Here is a 15,760-nt window from a genome sequence, read left to right as displayed (position 1 = left end):
TTATTTTTGACCATTGACTGACTAAAGTGACATAGGGGAGGGTTTATATTGCTACCTGTGCAGACCTCCAATTGCATATTGCTTTTAACTCTCTACTGCATTCTCTGTCTCTTCAGAAATGGAGGCAAACAACCATTTTAACTTCACTGGCCTTCCCTCTTCACCTGTTGCCTCAGGATTGAAACCTCCGCCTTCCTCAGGGGATGTCTACACAAACGGATCTTCTGTGAACTTCCCCCAGCAAGGGAAGAGTAAGTGTGGGGTAGTCAACCTGATATTTACAATATTTGTGACAAGTGTCGACATTATTGTGTATATGGTTTTATGACTTATGTCGTAACAGTGACTAAACTTCAGGAAAATTGTAATGGATTTGAATACCACCACAGTAGTCAGGGTTGTGTTTGCTGGTGTATTGTTGAGGTTGAGGCCGTTGTGACATCTGAGGCTAACATGAAAAACTACAATTTCCCTTTTAGAAATTGTTAGGACCACAAAAATTTTCCTAATTAGAGGAAAAAGTAGGCCACTTCTAAATTCCCTTTTTTTCCTTTTGTCTTTTGGGAAAGCACTTGGCTATATGCATAAACTTCTGTGCTTTTAAATATAAAACAGATTTTTTTCTTGAAAATTTTCTTGAGGTCAAGAAAATGCACATTATACCCCAACAAGTTGAAAATATGACTAGCTATAATGAAAGGAAAGTCTGCTTGGGCTACAACAGTACTAGACTAGTTGTATTTTCTTCCTTTTGCAGTTAAATCCAGTTGTTTATCCCAACTATGGGTAGTCCAGTTGAATAAGAGTTACATAAATGCTGATATACCAAGTTTCCATTGAGTCACTGCATAAAATTTAGCTGGAACCAACAGCTGGATTTGTTCTTTTGCAATAAGTAAATAATGGCATGCATCACAGAGTTGCCGAGAAGATTTTTTAAAAGCCATTTGTTCTTTGGCTAACTGTTAACAGGTATTTCCTATTCGGTTAATCAGCTTTGTTATAGTTTATACCATCCCCCTACTGCCTTGTAAAAAGCAACATTGCCAAAGGGTGGAGAGAATCTTCCCCTGTGTTAATATCTTTTCTTGTGTTCTTTCCAGGTCTGAACGGAGATGTGAATGTTAATGGTTTGACTACTGTATCTCATGCTAGTACTTCAGGGACCCGCTCCTCAACCAACACCCACCTACACCATTCCTATGACTATCTCTGGAACTATTCTCAATATCCATCTGGCAATGGCAACAACCTCAAAGACACTCCATTGTTTTCTCAGTATCCACTGAATGGTAGTATTGGGAGCAACAGACAAAGCTCATCAGGGCATAGCACCAATCTTAGAGGAAGCACTGGACCAGAGTTCTGGGCTAATGGAACCTCTGGGGCCATGGGACTGAACTTTGACTCAACAGAGCTCTACGACTCATTCCCTGATGATCAGAACTTTGAACTCTTGCAGAATGGCCCATCCAGCTTCTACACATCATCTCAGCCTTCCCCCATGCTTGGCTCTGGCAGCCAAGATTTCTCTGCGCAGCAGAATGAGGCAGGCAATGAAGAGACTGTAAAGGAAACCTCATCTGCAGTCCCAGAAAATGGTACCAGACTGTTGGGGAGCATGGAGTTGGAAAACACGGAGCCAGGTATAGCAGCAATTTTTTTACACACTCAGTAATTCATTAGACTTTGATGTGTTACTTCCAACTCAGATGTTGAAATGCATCTAAGAGTTAAGGCATTACTTATTACTGGTGAGTCAGTGGGGAGTGAGCATTAGTTCTGCTACTTTGAAGGAGCCTTCCAAACAGCCATATAACCCAGAATATCAATGCAGAAAATCCCACAATATCTGCTTTGATCTCAGTTATCTGAATCCACACTGCCATATATTCCAGTTCAAAGCAGAAAATGTGAGATTTTATTCAGCTGTGTGGAAGGGACCTAAATTTTCTTGAGAGTTTTATATGTAAGCCTTTAGAATACTGTATGTGCATATGAAGCTTTGAAATATGTCTTTTCACAATATCTTTCCCAGTAATGGATCTGTCTGCCTCTATAATGTCTTAACCTGTACTTGGATTTTTCTCAGTTGTGTGAAGAGTAATTGAAATACATTGTTTGATCTGAGAGGCCTTTCATTCAGAATTAATAATTTCTTATTTTATTAAGATTTAGAGATGGTGTTCTGAAAGCATTTGGATTTCTCTATCTTCTAAAACTAGTAAAGATTGTGTTGTATTCGCATCGGTACTGATTTTGTGTTAGAGGTGGGCAAAGTAAGCAAGTATGGGGAGCCACAGTAGTTTTCTGCCCTAGAGACTTCCAAGAGGTCTACAGAATGCCAGAACACACACACACACACAGAATCTCCATGATTAATTGTCAGGGAACCCTCTCTTCTGAGTGTAATGTAGACTTCCAACTCAGAAGGTCTCTAGTCAGAATTTTTGCAATCCATATCTTATATCACCAAGGGATTTGAATTTGAAGGTCCTATTGCTTTATTCCAAAGGTATTATTTGGTTGCTTTTCTTAAAAGGAGCCCTCGGTGGCACAGCAGATTAAACAGCTGCAGAACTTGCTGAGCGAAAGGTCGGCGGTTCAAATCCGGGGAGCGGGGTAAGCTCCCCGCTGTTAGCCCCAGCTAGTTAAATTGAGTTTAACTATTATTTAATTGGGTGATCTCAGAGCTAGTTTCAGTGAGGAACACAAATAGAGTAAACCTGTGTGAAGTATGTCTCTCTGTGTGTGTGTGTGTGTGTGTGTGTGTGTATGTATGTATACAAGAATATCTGCAACAGAGCTACCACCACATTGCCAGGAAGGCAGTGAGGTGATGACATTTTTTTCTGGATTTTTTTTGCTTTTGTCATTTGTTGTTAATTTCTCTCTTAATGGAAACTAATAATGTGTTTCAGTACTGATACAGTTTTAAGACCAGGTTGATAGTACATGAGGTCAGTTGGGGGCCTCAGGATCTTATGTTTCATAGTCTCCTGCAATACTGCCCAAGAATCCCTCTTTTGAACCTCCTCACCCCAGAGAACCCCAAAAGCAAGTCTGGGGGGCTCTTCTGCTCTGCATTGGGAATTTTCTGCCTATGAACTTCCCTTTATGTTCGTTATGAATGGAAAGGCCCAAAATATCCTTTTGATCTGTCAGCTATTCTTGGGGAATAATTGTTGTCTTAATTTCATATTGTAAAATCAGGGAGATACGAGGCAAAACATATTGGAATAGGGAGTGCACTTTTTTGCTTATGTTCTTTAAAATGCTGCATGTACTGATGCCGTTGTATAGAAGAATGGTAGCTTCAATAAGTAGACTAAACCAAAGTAGCATTGATTACTGGAATAATGTGTCAGAAAAACAACTTAAACATTTAGAAATGGTATAGAGAGAATGATTGATTATGTTGATCTGTCTTAAATGGTATAGAGAGAATGATTGATTGTGTTGATCTGTCTTAAGTTATTTTAGGAAACAGCAGATACGTTGAATACTCATATTTTCATTGATGCCTAGAAAGTACAGTAAGACATTAAAGAAACCTTTAAAAACATGCAACTGATAATGCATTCCTATATTACTTCTTTTCTAGTTGGTGAGCCACTCAACCAGGAAGCCTCTGTCTTAGAATCCGATGCTTGTCATCTGGAAGATGGCTCTCGAATCCCTCCTCCTCTAGAAGATTCCTTGGAGCCTTTTGAATCGCTAGACAGAGGTAAATGGACAAGGTTTTATATCCTTTCAGGCTGAGGCTTAACATGGTCATTGCCTTCATATCTTTGAAATGATATTCTTATAGTTTGGTGTCATGGGAAAAAAGAAGTATAGAGATGTTGTGCTTTTAATACTAGTATAATGGAAAGAGTCTGTAGGAAAAGCTTGTAAGCAGTTTACACCTATTGAAATTTCGCAGTTCTATCTAGATTCTATCCTCTCCTTTTTAACCTCATTTTCCTAAGTCATTATTTATAGTAGCAGTTTATATGGAGTTTCTTGGTTAAGGAAGTAACTTGGCTTGTATAAAAACAGCCAGTTGTAACTTTGCTCTGATCACACATTTTTTTGAAAAAATCTATGTTCATGCAACTAATTGTGATGTCTTTGCACACTTATCACTGGTGTTCCAGTGTGTTATCACCATTGTTATACGTTTTGACAGCCTTTGTGTCTGGGCAGCTACAAACAAAGGTTCAAGTTCTTGTTAGTAGTCACACACACTCAAATGTTCTAAGTGTTATCAGCTGTTATCAACTCTTCTGTGAATTTTGAGGAGGCATGGAGGGCAAAAGGGAGAAATGTGCCAAGAAGAAGGTTCATTAAGCAAACCCTTGTCATGACCGCCTTCCATCTGGAAATCTATGTTCTCACTGTGAGAGACCATGTGGTTCCAGAATATCTCCTTTACAGTTATTTACGGATCCACCACCAAGACTCTACATCCGGAAGACAATCAGACTTATAGTAATTGCCAAAGTCAAAATGTGGAGTGGAATTGAATGGAAAGTTAACCCTCACAATGTTTTAACTGCTGTTCTGTGGGTGCGTATCTATCTAAGATCAATGCTGCACACATCTTCTTGAATTGTTTCTCGAGTTATGCTTTTACATAGTGTCATAGGTAGGGTTGAGTGAGTACTGGGAATTGGAGTCAGTTTTGTGCTGTAAAGAAATACAAAAAAGTGAGCAAACAATATTTTGGAAACAACTGACTAAGATTGAAACAGTTATGCATAGAAAATAACTGATTTCAACTTGCCACTTACACTTTAAATCTTTTCTTTGGTTCCATCAATGCTTGTGTTTTGAAGTATATTGCATTTAACCCTGTAACACCTTAAAACATCAAATGTTTCTAGCAGCCCCACTGTTGTTGTTTTTTTACAAAATAATATCTGAAACTAGTGTTACAAAGAACATGCCTGGCAGTTTTTTGTATAGATTCAAATTCATTATGAATTGTTTTTATTTTACCAAAATTATTCATAAGAAAGAAATATTACAATCTTCACAAATGCAAAAAGAGCTTAAGCCCTGCTGTTATATCAAAATCCACTCTGCCTATTTCAAATATCAGCTCTTTTCTTAACTTGGATATACAGTAGAGTCTCACTTATCCAACATAAACGGGCCAGCAGAACGTTGGATAAGCGAATATGTTGGATAATAAGGACAGATTAAGAAAAAGCCTATTAAACATCAAAATAGGTTATGATTTTACAAATCAAGAACCAAAACATTATGTTATACAACAAATTTGACAGAAAAAGTAGTTCAATACGCAGTAATGTTATGTTGTAATTACTGTATTTACAAAATTAGCACAAAAATATCACAATATATTGAAAACATTGACTACAAAAATGCGTTGGATAATCCAGAACGTTGGATAAGTGAGACTACTGTATTCGTTTTGTGTTTGCCCTTTCTGAAATGTACGTAGCTGATATTTCTCCTTCGTGGTCTCTGTGAATGCATACCAGTGGGATTAACTGCACTCTCGCAATGCAATTCAGAACCTTCTTTAGCTTTAAAGGATATTTTTTGGCAGTAGTTCCGCTCACCATCCTGATGGTGGGCGCCACCATTGCCTCAGTTTTTTTCTTTCCCCTATATTAGTAGCAATAGAAATAACCTTCACTCGTTAGCATTGCTACGTTTAGGCCTAGTACTTTAGTCAGATAGCTTTCAGTAATAGATTAGATAGTCTTATAACTCAATCCTTTTGCTATCAGGGCTCTTATCTGGCCCTGATAGTCACCTAGCTGACTAGTTTTTCTCTGTCTTTTGTGAGACTGCGGACATTTCAAAATTCCTATCTTTCCGGATCTTGAGAGGCACGCTACAGTGTCAACCACATTGTTTAAATGATGCACAGACTGGAAGGACAAAATACCTAATAGCACACTACTTAGTCTGTCTTTGTGAGTGCATGTAGCTTTGTTCTGCAAGATTTACCAGACCTTCACACCAGCCGCCAGGAAAAACAGGGACCAATGCCTGAAAGCAGTCCTTTACGAGACCATCTTAAAATGTCAGCCTTCATCTTCTGTCTCTGTTGCTCATGAAACTCCCTCCATCCATCAGGCTTTGAAAGTCTGCTAATGCCAAATGCAATCCTATATTGGTAGAGGCCCCTACTTTTTCGACCTCCATGCCCAAATGCGCTCACTCCAAAAAAGTCCAAAAAGCGCAAGACAATGGCAGCAGACGCATATCTGCCAAAAAAATTAGGCGCTGGCTCCCTATTCGGATAGACCTAGGAAGGCACCGATGCCTCGGGTGCCTTCCCCTCATCAAAGGGTAACCTCCTGAAGAACTTACCCAGGCTTCCCAACAGCCTAGTGTCGTTCCTGTGGGTACCTAGATGTTTTGTCCTTCAACTCCCAGAAATTCTAACAGCTGATTAACTAGCTGGGATTTCTGAGAGTTTTAGGCCAAAACACCTGGAGACCCACAGATTTAGAACCACTGCTATACATAATCAATCCAGGGAGTTGGATGTCAACTTTATCCCTCCATACCAGCAGGAGCAGCAGTCGAAATGGGCTCGAGTGCCATCCCACTGGGTGGTGCTTGCAATGAACCCCCTCTCACTCTCCACCGAGGTCCAGGCGCTTGTGCTCTTGCTGTGCCAGCAGAGTTTCTGTGGTCTCCTGGCTGTCGATATCATCAGTCTCTGTTGGCACAAGGAATACCGTTCACAAAGTGCACAGTATGCAAGGCACGGTCAGTCTAGCTCAGGGATGTCCAAACATTTTAAGCCGAGAGCCAGTCCATGGTCCCTCAGTCTGTTTTTTTTTTTTTTGGGGGGGGGGGGGGAGGGCAGACTATAGTTTGGAGGAAAAAAACCAACAGCATATTCCTATGCACACTGCATATGTCTTATTTGTAGTGGGAAAACCCTATAAAAACAATACAGTATATAAAATGAATAACAGTTTTAACCAACATAAACATACCAGTCTTTCAGTGGGAAATGTCAGGTTGCTTTGGGCTGATGAGAGAGTCAAGTTAATTGGGATTGTTGTTGTGTGTCGTTTCAGACAGTGGCATATGTTGCCTCAGAGTGTAGTGGAGCCTTTTTCCACAGAGGCAGCATGGTTATCTGTTGGAAGAGCTGTGGTTGTAGGAAGGAGGACTTATAGTTGCCGCCTGGCTCTCGCCTTTTCCCAAGGGAGGAGCTGCAGTTTTGAAAAACACGGGGTGGTGATGTAGGGCAAAGCTGGGGCAGAGAAGGAAAGGAGGGAGGCCAGGCAGGCACTTAGCCTCCAGTGCCCACCCTTTCTGGGTGTGCAGGAAAGCAGCAACAAGCACCTGGGGCAAGTAGGGCAGTTGGGGGGCCTTCTTTTGCAATTTTTTTTTTTAAGTTGTGAGTGACAAAGGGGCCACAAGAAAAGACGCAAGAGACTGCCATCTCTTTTTCTCTCCTCTTGAAGAACCCACCTTTCCTGGGGACTATATCCCCAAGAAGGAAAGGAGGGAGGAAGGAAGGATTTCAAGAAAGAGAGGGAGGATTTCTCTACTGCTTAAAATTGCAAACTATGCAACCAATATGTTGACTTGCCACCAATAAATGTGAAATAAGCTTGCTCCCATCTTAGATGCCTACTCCAGAGAGGACAAAAGGACTCCCAGTGTCCTTCAGTACAAAGCTGAGGACCTCATTTCTCGTATTCTTCAGCAGACTAAAGATGTCATAGGCAACTTTGCTAAGATAATGGCCTATTTGATTGCTATACTCTGGAGAGCATGACTTCAAACATTGGAGCTTTCATTGGCCACTCAAGGGAAGACCGAAGACTTGCCCTTCAACAAACCTGGCCTGTTCCATACAAATATGGATCCTAAGCTAGTCCACACTCATAAGATGTCCACCACTATTCAGAAGATGGACTTTCCTCAGCCTCGTGACTCATACCATCCTGCTTGGCACAGACACTACTCCCCTCAGAAACGAAACTCTTCCTCTACTTAGCGGAATCAAGGACAACAGACATGATTCCAAAGCCAGTCTCATTGCCAGCAGCAGTCACTCCAAGTCTGCCGGCCCCGCCAGCCAGCAGACTTTTCACCTCACTCACTTTGCAGATCCTCTCTCTTTCAACCACCATTTATGCCATCTGCCCAGCTTGGGCTTCCATTACCATTGCCTTTTTTCTCAGGCTACTGTTTGATATCTATTGCTTTTCATGCTTTGCATTTTAAAAATGTTCTAAGAGAAATTATTTCCAATGTTTTGTTTCTAGAATTCTTTCATAAATAAATGCACCAATTGTAAACCTGTTTTTCCACATTTCTTAATATTCCCTCAGGAATTGGAGAGACCTAACTGTTGTGTTCAATTTTGTATTGATAAAACTGCCGAAGGTTTCTTTCTGCATGTGAGTTAAAATGACTTGAGCCTGGAAATCCCTGATTCAGATCTTGTCTCTGTCATGAACTCAGCAGGCTGCATTAAACTATGCCTGTATTCTGTCAGCTTCAGTCGCCTATTTATGTGGTTAGTACTAGCCTAGTTTACAGGAGTATAACAAGGAAGACCATACATATTAAAAGCAGCCTAAAATGATAAATAATGATGTGATCCTGTTTAAGATTATAGAGAGATGTGGCTACTGTGTTAGATAATGTGTAATGCCTGCACCTCCCAATTCATGACTTGCAGACCCAGGAACAGGGGATCTCTATGAGATGGATACTTCTGAGCTGGTGAGCGACAAATCCCCCCTGGAGGATGCTCCTGATATTTCTGCCCTAGATTGTCCTGGCAGTCCTTCTCTCAACCACTCTGGCTCCTTCAACCTTCTAACAGATGACACTCAGCCTGACACCTCACTTTTTGGAAGTGCCAATTTGCCACCTGTTCTTGGAGAATCTGTTCTGCAAGGTGAGAAAAAGACTACTGATGCCAAGAGGTATTGCTTTATAAGAGCTGCTGCTCCATTGTTATAACTGAAGTCCAGTGAAAATGTCAGATCCCTTAAGGCATTAATTCACCTTCAGTTATACAAACTTTTTCTGAACATTTTGATAATATAACATGGAATCTTGAAATATATTTCATGAGAGGGTTGTTGTGTGTTTTCCGGGCTGTATGGCCATGTTCCAGAAGCATTCTCTCCTGACATTTTGCCCACATCTATGGCAAGCATCCTCAGAGGTTGGTTGGTTTGTTTGTTTGTTTATTTATTTATCAAACTTATATGCCGCCACCTCCCTAGGGCTCGGGGCGGCTTACAAGAACAGGCTAAAATCAACAATTTAAAAACATCTTTAAAACATCTTAAAAACATCCTAAAAGCACCTTTTAAAACATCAATAACAGAACTCAAAAGCCTGCCGAAACAGGTGTGTCTTACATGCCCTGCGGAAGGCCGACAAGTCCCGCAAGGCATGAACTTCAGGTGGCAAGGTGTTCCAGAGAGATGGCGCCACTGCTGACTATTCTCACTATACCTCACAACCTCTGAGGATGCCTGCCATAGATGTGGGCGAAACGTCAAGAGAGAATTCTTCTGGAACATGGCCATTCAGCCCGGAAAACACACAACAGCCCTGTGATTCCAGCCATGAAAGCCTTTAACAACACATTTCATGAGAGGTTTGATTTCCAAGTTGTGGCAAAAGAGACAGGTAGACTTTACTAGACTGGATTTTAATAATGAATGACCACATTAGTGTGCAAATATCAGGAACAAGGGACTATGCAGGTGAAAGTATACAGGATGGCATCCTTTATGATTTTTTAAATATGGATTGAGATTTGTGTGTGTGTGTGTGAGAAGAGTCATAGCCTAACTTTACAGTGCTGGGCAAATACAAAGATAATTATTGACAGATAGTTTCTTAGCTGAATTTTCAGTAACCACTACGTAGAAAGTGTGAGCTCTACATTTTGAGTTTAATGTAGAATTGACCTCTACAATGTAAAATAGAAAACATATGCCAGGCTCTGAACAGCTAATAAAAGCCATCTCATTATTACAATCTTGGGGCAGTCTGCCTTTCTAGAGAGGAGGAGGAGGAGGAGGAGGAGGAAAAAAAGCTCCAAATGATGAGAACAAGTTTACACACATAGTGCTCCCAGTCTCGCAGTATTCATTTTATGGAGGTCAGTTCAACTAGGAATTCATTAGGAATAAGGTATGAAAGAGCAGAGGCTAACCTACTAGACATACATATTTGAAATATGTTGTTCTTTTTTAACCCTGCAAATCTATAGCTGGTTTCTTAAAATATAAGCAAATCAGATTTTGCCTGGGCCAGGGAGATATTTTTCCAAGTTTTCTGTATCATTTGTCCAAATCCTTTTTAAAACAGAAGCTTGTTTTTGTATTTCCAAGCTCCTTGAGATTTTGAGAGAGAAAACTCTTTTTTCCCTTCTCCCAAAATGTATGCTGGATCAAATTTGGATCATCTTTTCTTCCTTAATATCAGCCCTCAGAGCAGAACAAGTTCTACTTAGGGCAAAGTGGAGATGTCTTTTATTTGAGTGTATTGCAGAATGGATAAATAAAGAAACATGACAAACTTCTAAATCTTTTGGTCTGCCTTCTGTTTTCTAGACTTATCTGCAAGGTCCCACTCCCCTCAAGTTTTTTCTTTTCTTCCTTTATTACAGATAGCAGCCTGGAGCTGGCAAGTGTGAGTGAAGTGGGGCGAGAGAGTGCAGAGTTTCTAGATTCACAAGCATCACTTGAACCTGAAGCAGTAGATGCTCCTGTGGGAAAAAAATCCAAGAAGAGCTGCCCAAAAGATCCTACAACGAAGACAGGCAAGAACAAGAAAGATGCATCAACTAAGAGTAAGTAGGCTCTTTCACTTATATGTCTTAGTTGTCTGGACTGTATGTAAATATTAATTATGGTTTAGAAGCTTTGCCAATGGTTGTTTGTTCTCATTAGATGATGTTGCAAGAAGGCGGATAGCCACAGTGGACGAGGTGTTCTATCCTTTAAAGCATGGGTAAGTAGTGCTATTTGGTTGCTGCATTCTAACAGTGCTGATACTGTCAGAGTAATTTGCAGCGCAGCAGTAGTTGGATGGAATCAGTGGAACGCAGAACGAAGAGACACTCAGAGACGTTAGTAAAACTATATACAAAGTTTTACTGACTTCAGAAATAAACAAGACAAACAGGCTTGCAGACAATAGACGAACACAGGACTTAACTCAGAACTGAACGCAATCAGCAATGCACACACACTTGTGTCTGGATACTCCCTAGCTCCAGCCACACATCAAGGTCATCATAGCTTCTTAGTAAGTAACTCTTTCCAGACTATAGTACACTCTGGATGATGCAATCAGTATGCAATACAGGAAAGACACAAATTTCATTTAAACACTACCAATACACAAATCCCACATTAACAGATACCACCACAATCTAGGGTGGGAAATGCCGGTATCTCGTTTTAACCATTCACCTTTGTACTCAGGTGGCGAAGGGAGGTACGTATCAAAAAGGGAAACAACCGCTGGCAGGGAGAGACCTGGTACTATTCTCCATGTGGGAAAAGGATGAAGCAGTTTCCGGAGGTTATAAAGGTAAAATCTGCTTTCCAGATAGTGATCAAGAGTGAAGAATTGTTGCATGTAGTCTCTGCGGGGCATTGACTCCTCAGAAGTGCTTTGCTGACTTCGTAGTCTTTCTCAGACTGTAAATGCCTAGGATTAATAAATAAGGTATGTCCTTTTACATTAGATATTGACCATTGCCTGATAAATTAGACACAGACAACAGACAAGCCTTATTTGCATTTCTTGCCTATATGGCTCCTCAAAAAGATGATAAAAACTTTTGTCAATTCACAGAAAAATGCCTCCCTTAACAAGAGGCTGGATTATACATAGCATTTGCTTGACTCCTATTTTCATTACTTGTTTCCCTGCTAGTTCCTGAGTAGAAATGCTGTGCAGAATGTCTGCCGTGAACACTTCAGCTTCAGTCCCCGAATGCCAGTGGGAGATTTCTTTGAAGAACAGGATACACCTGAGGTGAGTTTTGGCGGAAAACCTGGACTTGTTTATTTATGAGTTTTGTACAGCTGCCCCTCTGTTTAAATCAAAAAGGGTACAGAGATGGCAAAGTGCCCGTGATGTTTTAGACTTGCTGAGTTTTTTCTTTTTTTTCTTTTGTTGTAAAAATGCTGTGTTCTGGACCTAGTATTGGTCTCCCAAGATATGAGTAATTTATGTCCGTTACTATTTACTAATACAGTGTTTATGAAGTGTGCATTTGTTGCATCCCATCAAGTTCATACCTCCCCTCATTCTTTTTTTAAACATCACTTCAGAATCTTTAGTCAGGCAATATAACCATTTCTTAAAGAGATCACTATTATGAGTGTGAGATAAAGATGTAAGACTATATTATATACAGACATGTCTTTATGAAGCTTTGTTTAGAAGAGAAATTTCTCTGTAATTTGTCACACATAGACAAATTACAGAACAGTTTAAGATGAATAAAATTTGTTTGGATTTGTTGGGGAAAATTTTTGACACTGTAGTGTATTATATTTTGTGGAAGCCTCCTGATCACTAAATTGCATAAACTGCTGTTAAAACATGAGATAGAGGAACAACAGGTGAAGGATTGCATGGTTAAATGGGCACAAAATATTGGTCATCAAATTCAGGTGGCCAACTTCGGGTGGTCATTCATTATATTCAGGTATAACAATGGGAAAAGATTTGGACAAAAAGTTTAAACTTTATATTAAGTATGGATCTGAAAGAAAAAAATTATAAAATGATTTATAGATGGTATTATAGAGGGCTTTCTAAGATGTACAAAGGGAAGGTCTATCAAATGTTGATAATGTGAGAGAAACACTGAGACATTTTATCATGAAAAAAGGCCCAGAAATGTTGGTCTCAAATTCTTCATTTGTTGGTTGAGGAAATTGTTAAGGTGAAATGTATGATGAAAATAGAGTTCTACTTGTTGGGGATGTTAGATGACTAGCTTGAAATAAAACAGAGAACACAGAAGACTAATATTATACATGATTGTGTCAACAAGAATTATCTATGCCCAGAGATGGAAAGATCCAGCAACTCCAAAGCAAGAAGACTGACTTACAAAGACATATAAAATACAAAAATGGACACGCTCATCATGTTGATCAAAGAGAAATCCTTGACTAACTTTAAGAAAGACTGGAACTTATTTACTACTTTTCTTCGTTGAAGATGGGGACAAACTATTTCACTGTTTTTGAATTAGAAGAGTGATATTAATAGTCAAAGGATAACATTAATGATATATTATGAGTGTAAAAAAGTGACAAAGTTAAAACGAACAGGAAGAGAGTGTGAGGCTCATAAAGTAGGCCTTGTTCTATTTCTTTAATGGTAGGTGTGCAATAGTCATAGTGAGGATGATTGTTATGGACTACATTATATTAGCTGTACTTAGCTTTTATATTAAGAAAAAATAGTTTTGTTTTTGTGATTGGGGGGTGGTTCTCAAACTGTATGTGTTTTGTCTAGTGTTTTATATATGGTTCTTTATAGGTTTGTTGTCTGTTTCTTATTAAACAGAAATTACATTTAAAAAGATCTCTGGTCAGGCATAAATAGGGTTTGGGGAATGGGGAAAGTGTCACCAGGACAGATTGCTTCACTTGAAAAAACTACAAAGATTTGAAGTTAGTAGAGATGGAGAACAATCAATTTCTTGAACTCTTTCTTCTTTTTATAGGGTCTTCAGTGGGTCCAGCTTGCATCTGAAGAAATTCCCTCGCGTATCCAGGCCATCACCGGCAAGCGTGGTCGACCCCCAAATACTGAGAAAGCGAAGGCTAAAGAAATGCCCAAGGTGAAACGTGGCCGGGGTCGACCTCCAAAAGTGAAAGTGTCCAGCCTTTTGAGCAAGATAGATGCCCGGGTTCTAAAGAAATTGGAAGCACAAGGTACCACCCAGTAGGGTCACTCTGCACATGAGTAGCTTCCACAAAAAAGAGCTTTAGTTTGTGGCAGGAATTATTTGTCAGCATCTGGAGGAAAGGTTGTTGATTTTGTGCACCAAGAAAATTCAATTTTTGCTCTCAAAAATAAGTCAACAAGGTGCATGCGATTCTGCTTACTTTGCATAAATCTCCATATGCATGCTTTTTCTGGCAACTAATGTTTGAGTTTTTGCAAAATTTGGAATTTCTTGTCAAGGAGCGGAATGGCAGCAGGAAGAGAGGAACGGATAAGCAAGGGGCAGTAAGAGTTTATAGGTAAGAGAACATGACGAGACCTTGAGGGGAAGGGTAAGCAAGCAGATATTCAGAGCTTCAGAGCTTGGCCTCTGAGAACTGGAAGCACTTGCAGGCATTTTCTTCCAACCTTTCATTTGTGTCTCCACAGCTACAAGGACTTAAAATGTTTTTAATTTGTTCAAAGCTAAAAGATTCAGGAACAGAAATAGAAATGGACTTCTGTCTTGTTTGTATGCATACAATTGGATAAGTGGGCAGCCTTTTTAGGTGCTGTGGATGTTCATTTCGGTTTAGTTTTCAATGTGGAAAACTTGCAGCTAGCTGAGATGCAACAAAAACATAGTGGAACATATTGGGTGGCTTTAGGTTCTACTGTATTACATATTAGGCAGCCACATTCCTTTATAGTCTTGAAAATGTTAGTGTTGTCTTTGTGAATGGGTGGGAGAAGCTTTATACACTATCTGTGCACTGTGGGCGGAGTGGAGGGAGGGTGTCACTATTACTTTAATTATGAGTTAGTTGATTTGTGACTTATGACGTATGTAGAAGTTATTGTACTTACAAGGTAGCAAAAGTGCAAGTAGCAAAAAATTTCCATCACATATTCATGCAGTATATGTTGCTTGTGCACTGTCTTTAATTTGGGACTATTAAGAGAGCAGCTGTATTATTAAAATGAATAAAGAGATCATACATTTGATATGAGGCTGAATAGAATCCAGGCCTATAAGCTTCCTTATCAGTCAGAGATAACAGCTTTTGGTGTTAATTTAGCATTGTTGTATGCCTCCAAGTTGTCTTCGACTTATGATGATCCTAAGGCAACCACATCACAAGGTTTTCTTGTCAAGATTTGTTCAGAGGTAGTTTGCCTTTGCTTTCCTCTGAGGCAGAGAGAGCGTGACTTGATCAAGGTAACACAGAGGATTTCCATGACTCAAAGCCTGGTCTCAAGAATTGTATTTCAACACTCCATTGCACGAGAACATGTAGGCTTATATCAGGCTAGTTTTAGAAAACGATAGTCCTCCTGGGAGGTGTTAGGGACTAACAACTGAGCAAATAATAAAGGAATTTTTTTTGTCATGGGTGCTTGTTTTTAGGACTAGAATAGGCAATACCACAAATGTTGATGAAGGGATATGACACAGTGCATCTACACTGTAGAATTAATATAGTTTGACACAATTTTGGGAGTTGTAATTTGGTGAGACATCAGTGCTCTTTGGTAGAGAAAGCTAAAGGCCTTGTGAAACAACAACTCCTATGATTTCATAGCATTGCCCCATGGCAGGTAAATTGGTGTCAAGCTGCATTAATTCTACAGTATAGATGCATCTCTAAATAAAGGTACATCTCATTTAACGAAGTTGGTATGTTTTTTGGCATTACTTCTCTAACAGAAAGTGTGATACTGACAGCAGAAAAGATGTAAAGAATAGGAATAGGTTCCTACATTACAAAAAAGAGTAGTTCAACATTTTTCATCAAACTTTCTAGCCAACTCTTAACAATATGCACATGTGAAA

At 39.7% G+C, this 15,760-nt stretch overlaps 1 protein-coding gene across 5 annotated transcripts in view; it reads left to right on the top strand.

Moving 5' to 3' along the window:
• The window catches only part of baz2a (bromodomain adjacent to zinc finger domain 2A), a 71,658-nt gene that overhangs the window by 32,462 nt on the left and 23,436 nt on the right, over nucleotides 1-15,760 (top strand). For all 5 annotated transcript variants that reach the window (XM_008103981.3, XM_008103982.3, XM_008103983.3 and 2 more), the window contains 9 exons: nucleotides 117-251; nucleotides 1,104-1,646; nucleotides 3,605-3,727; nucleotides 8,678-8,899; nucleotides 10,634-10,816; nucleotides 10,917-10,977; nucleotides 11,454-11,562; nucleotides 11,911-12,012; nucleotides 13,724-13,934. In XM_008103981.3, coding sequence (XP_008102188.3) covers nucleotides 119-251; nucleotides 1,104-1,646; nucleotides 3,605-3,727; nucleotides 8,678-8,899; nucleotides 10,634-10,816; nucleotides 10,917-10,977; nucleotides 11,454-11,562; nucleotides 11,911-12,012; nucleotides 13,724-13,934 — 1,687 coding nt within the window. In that variant the 5' untranslated portion in view covers nucleotides 117-118. The remainder of the gene's footprint in view (nucleotides 1-116; nucleotides 252-1,103; nucleotides 1,647-3,604; nucleotides 3,728-8,677; nucleotides 8,900-10,633; nucleotides 10,817-10,916; nucleotides 10,978-11,453; nucleotides 11,563-11,910; nucleotides 12,013-13,723; nucleotides 13,935-15,760) is intronic.

The sequence above is a fragment of the Anolis carolinensis genome, chromosome 2 (assembly GCF_035594765.1).
Source record: "Anolis carolinensis isolate JA03-04 chromosome 2, rAnoCar3.1.pri, whole genome shotgun sequence".
NCBI lineage: Eukaryota > Metazoa > Chordata > Lepidosauria > Squamata > Dactyloidae > Anolis > Anolis carolinensis.
Note: the sequence above shows the minus strand (reverse complement) of the source record. Positions and strands in the feature narration are given on the sequence as shown.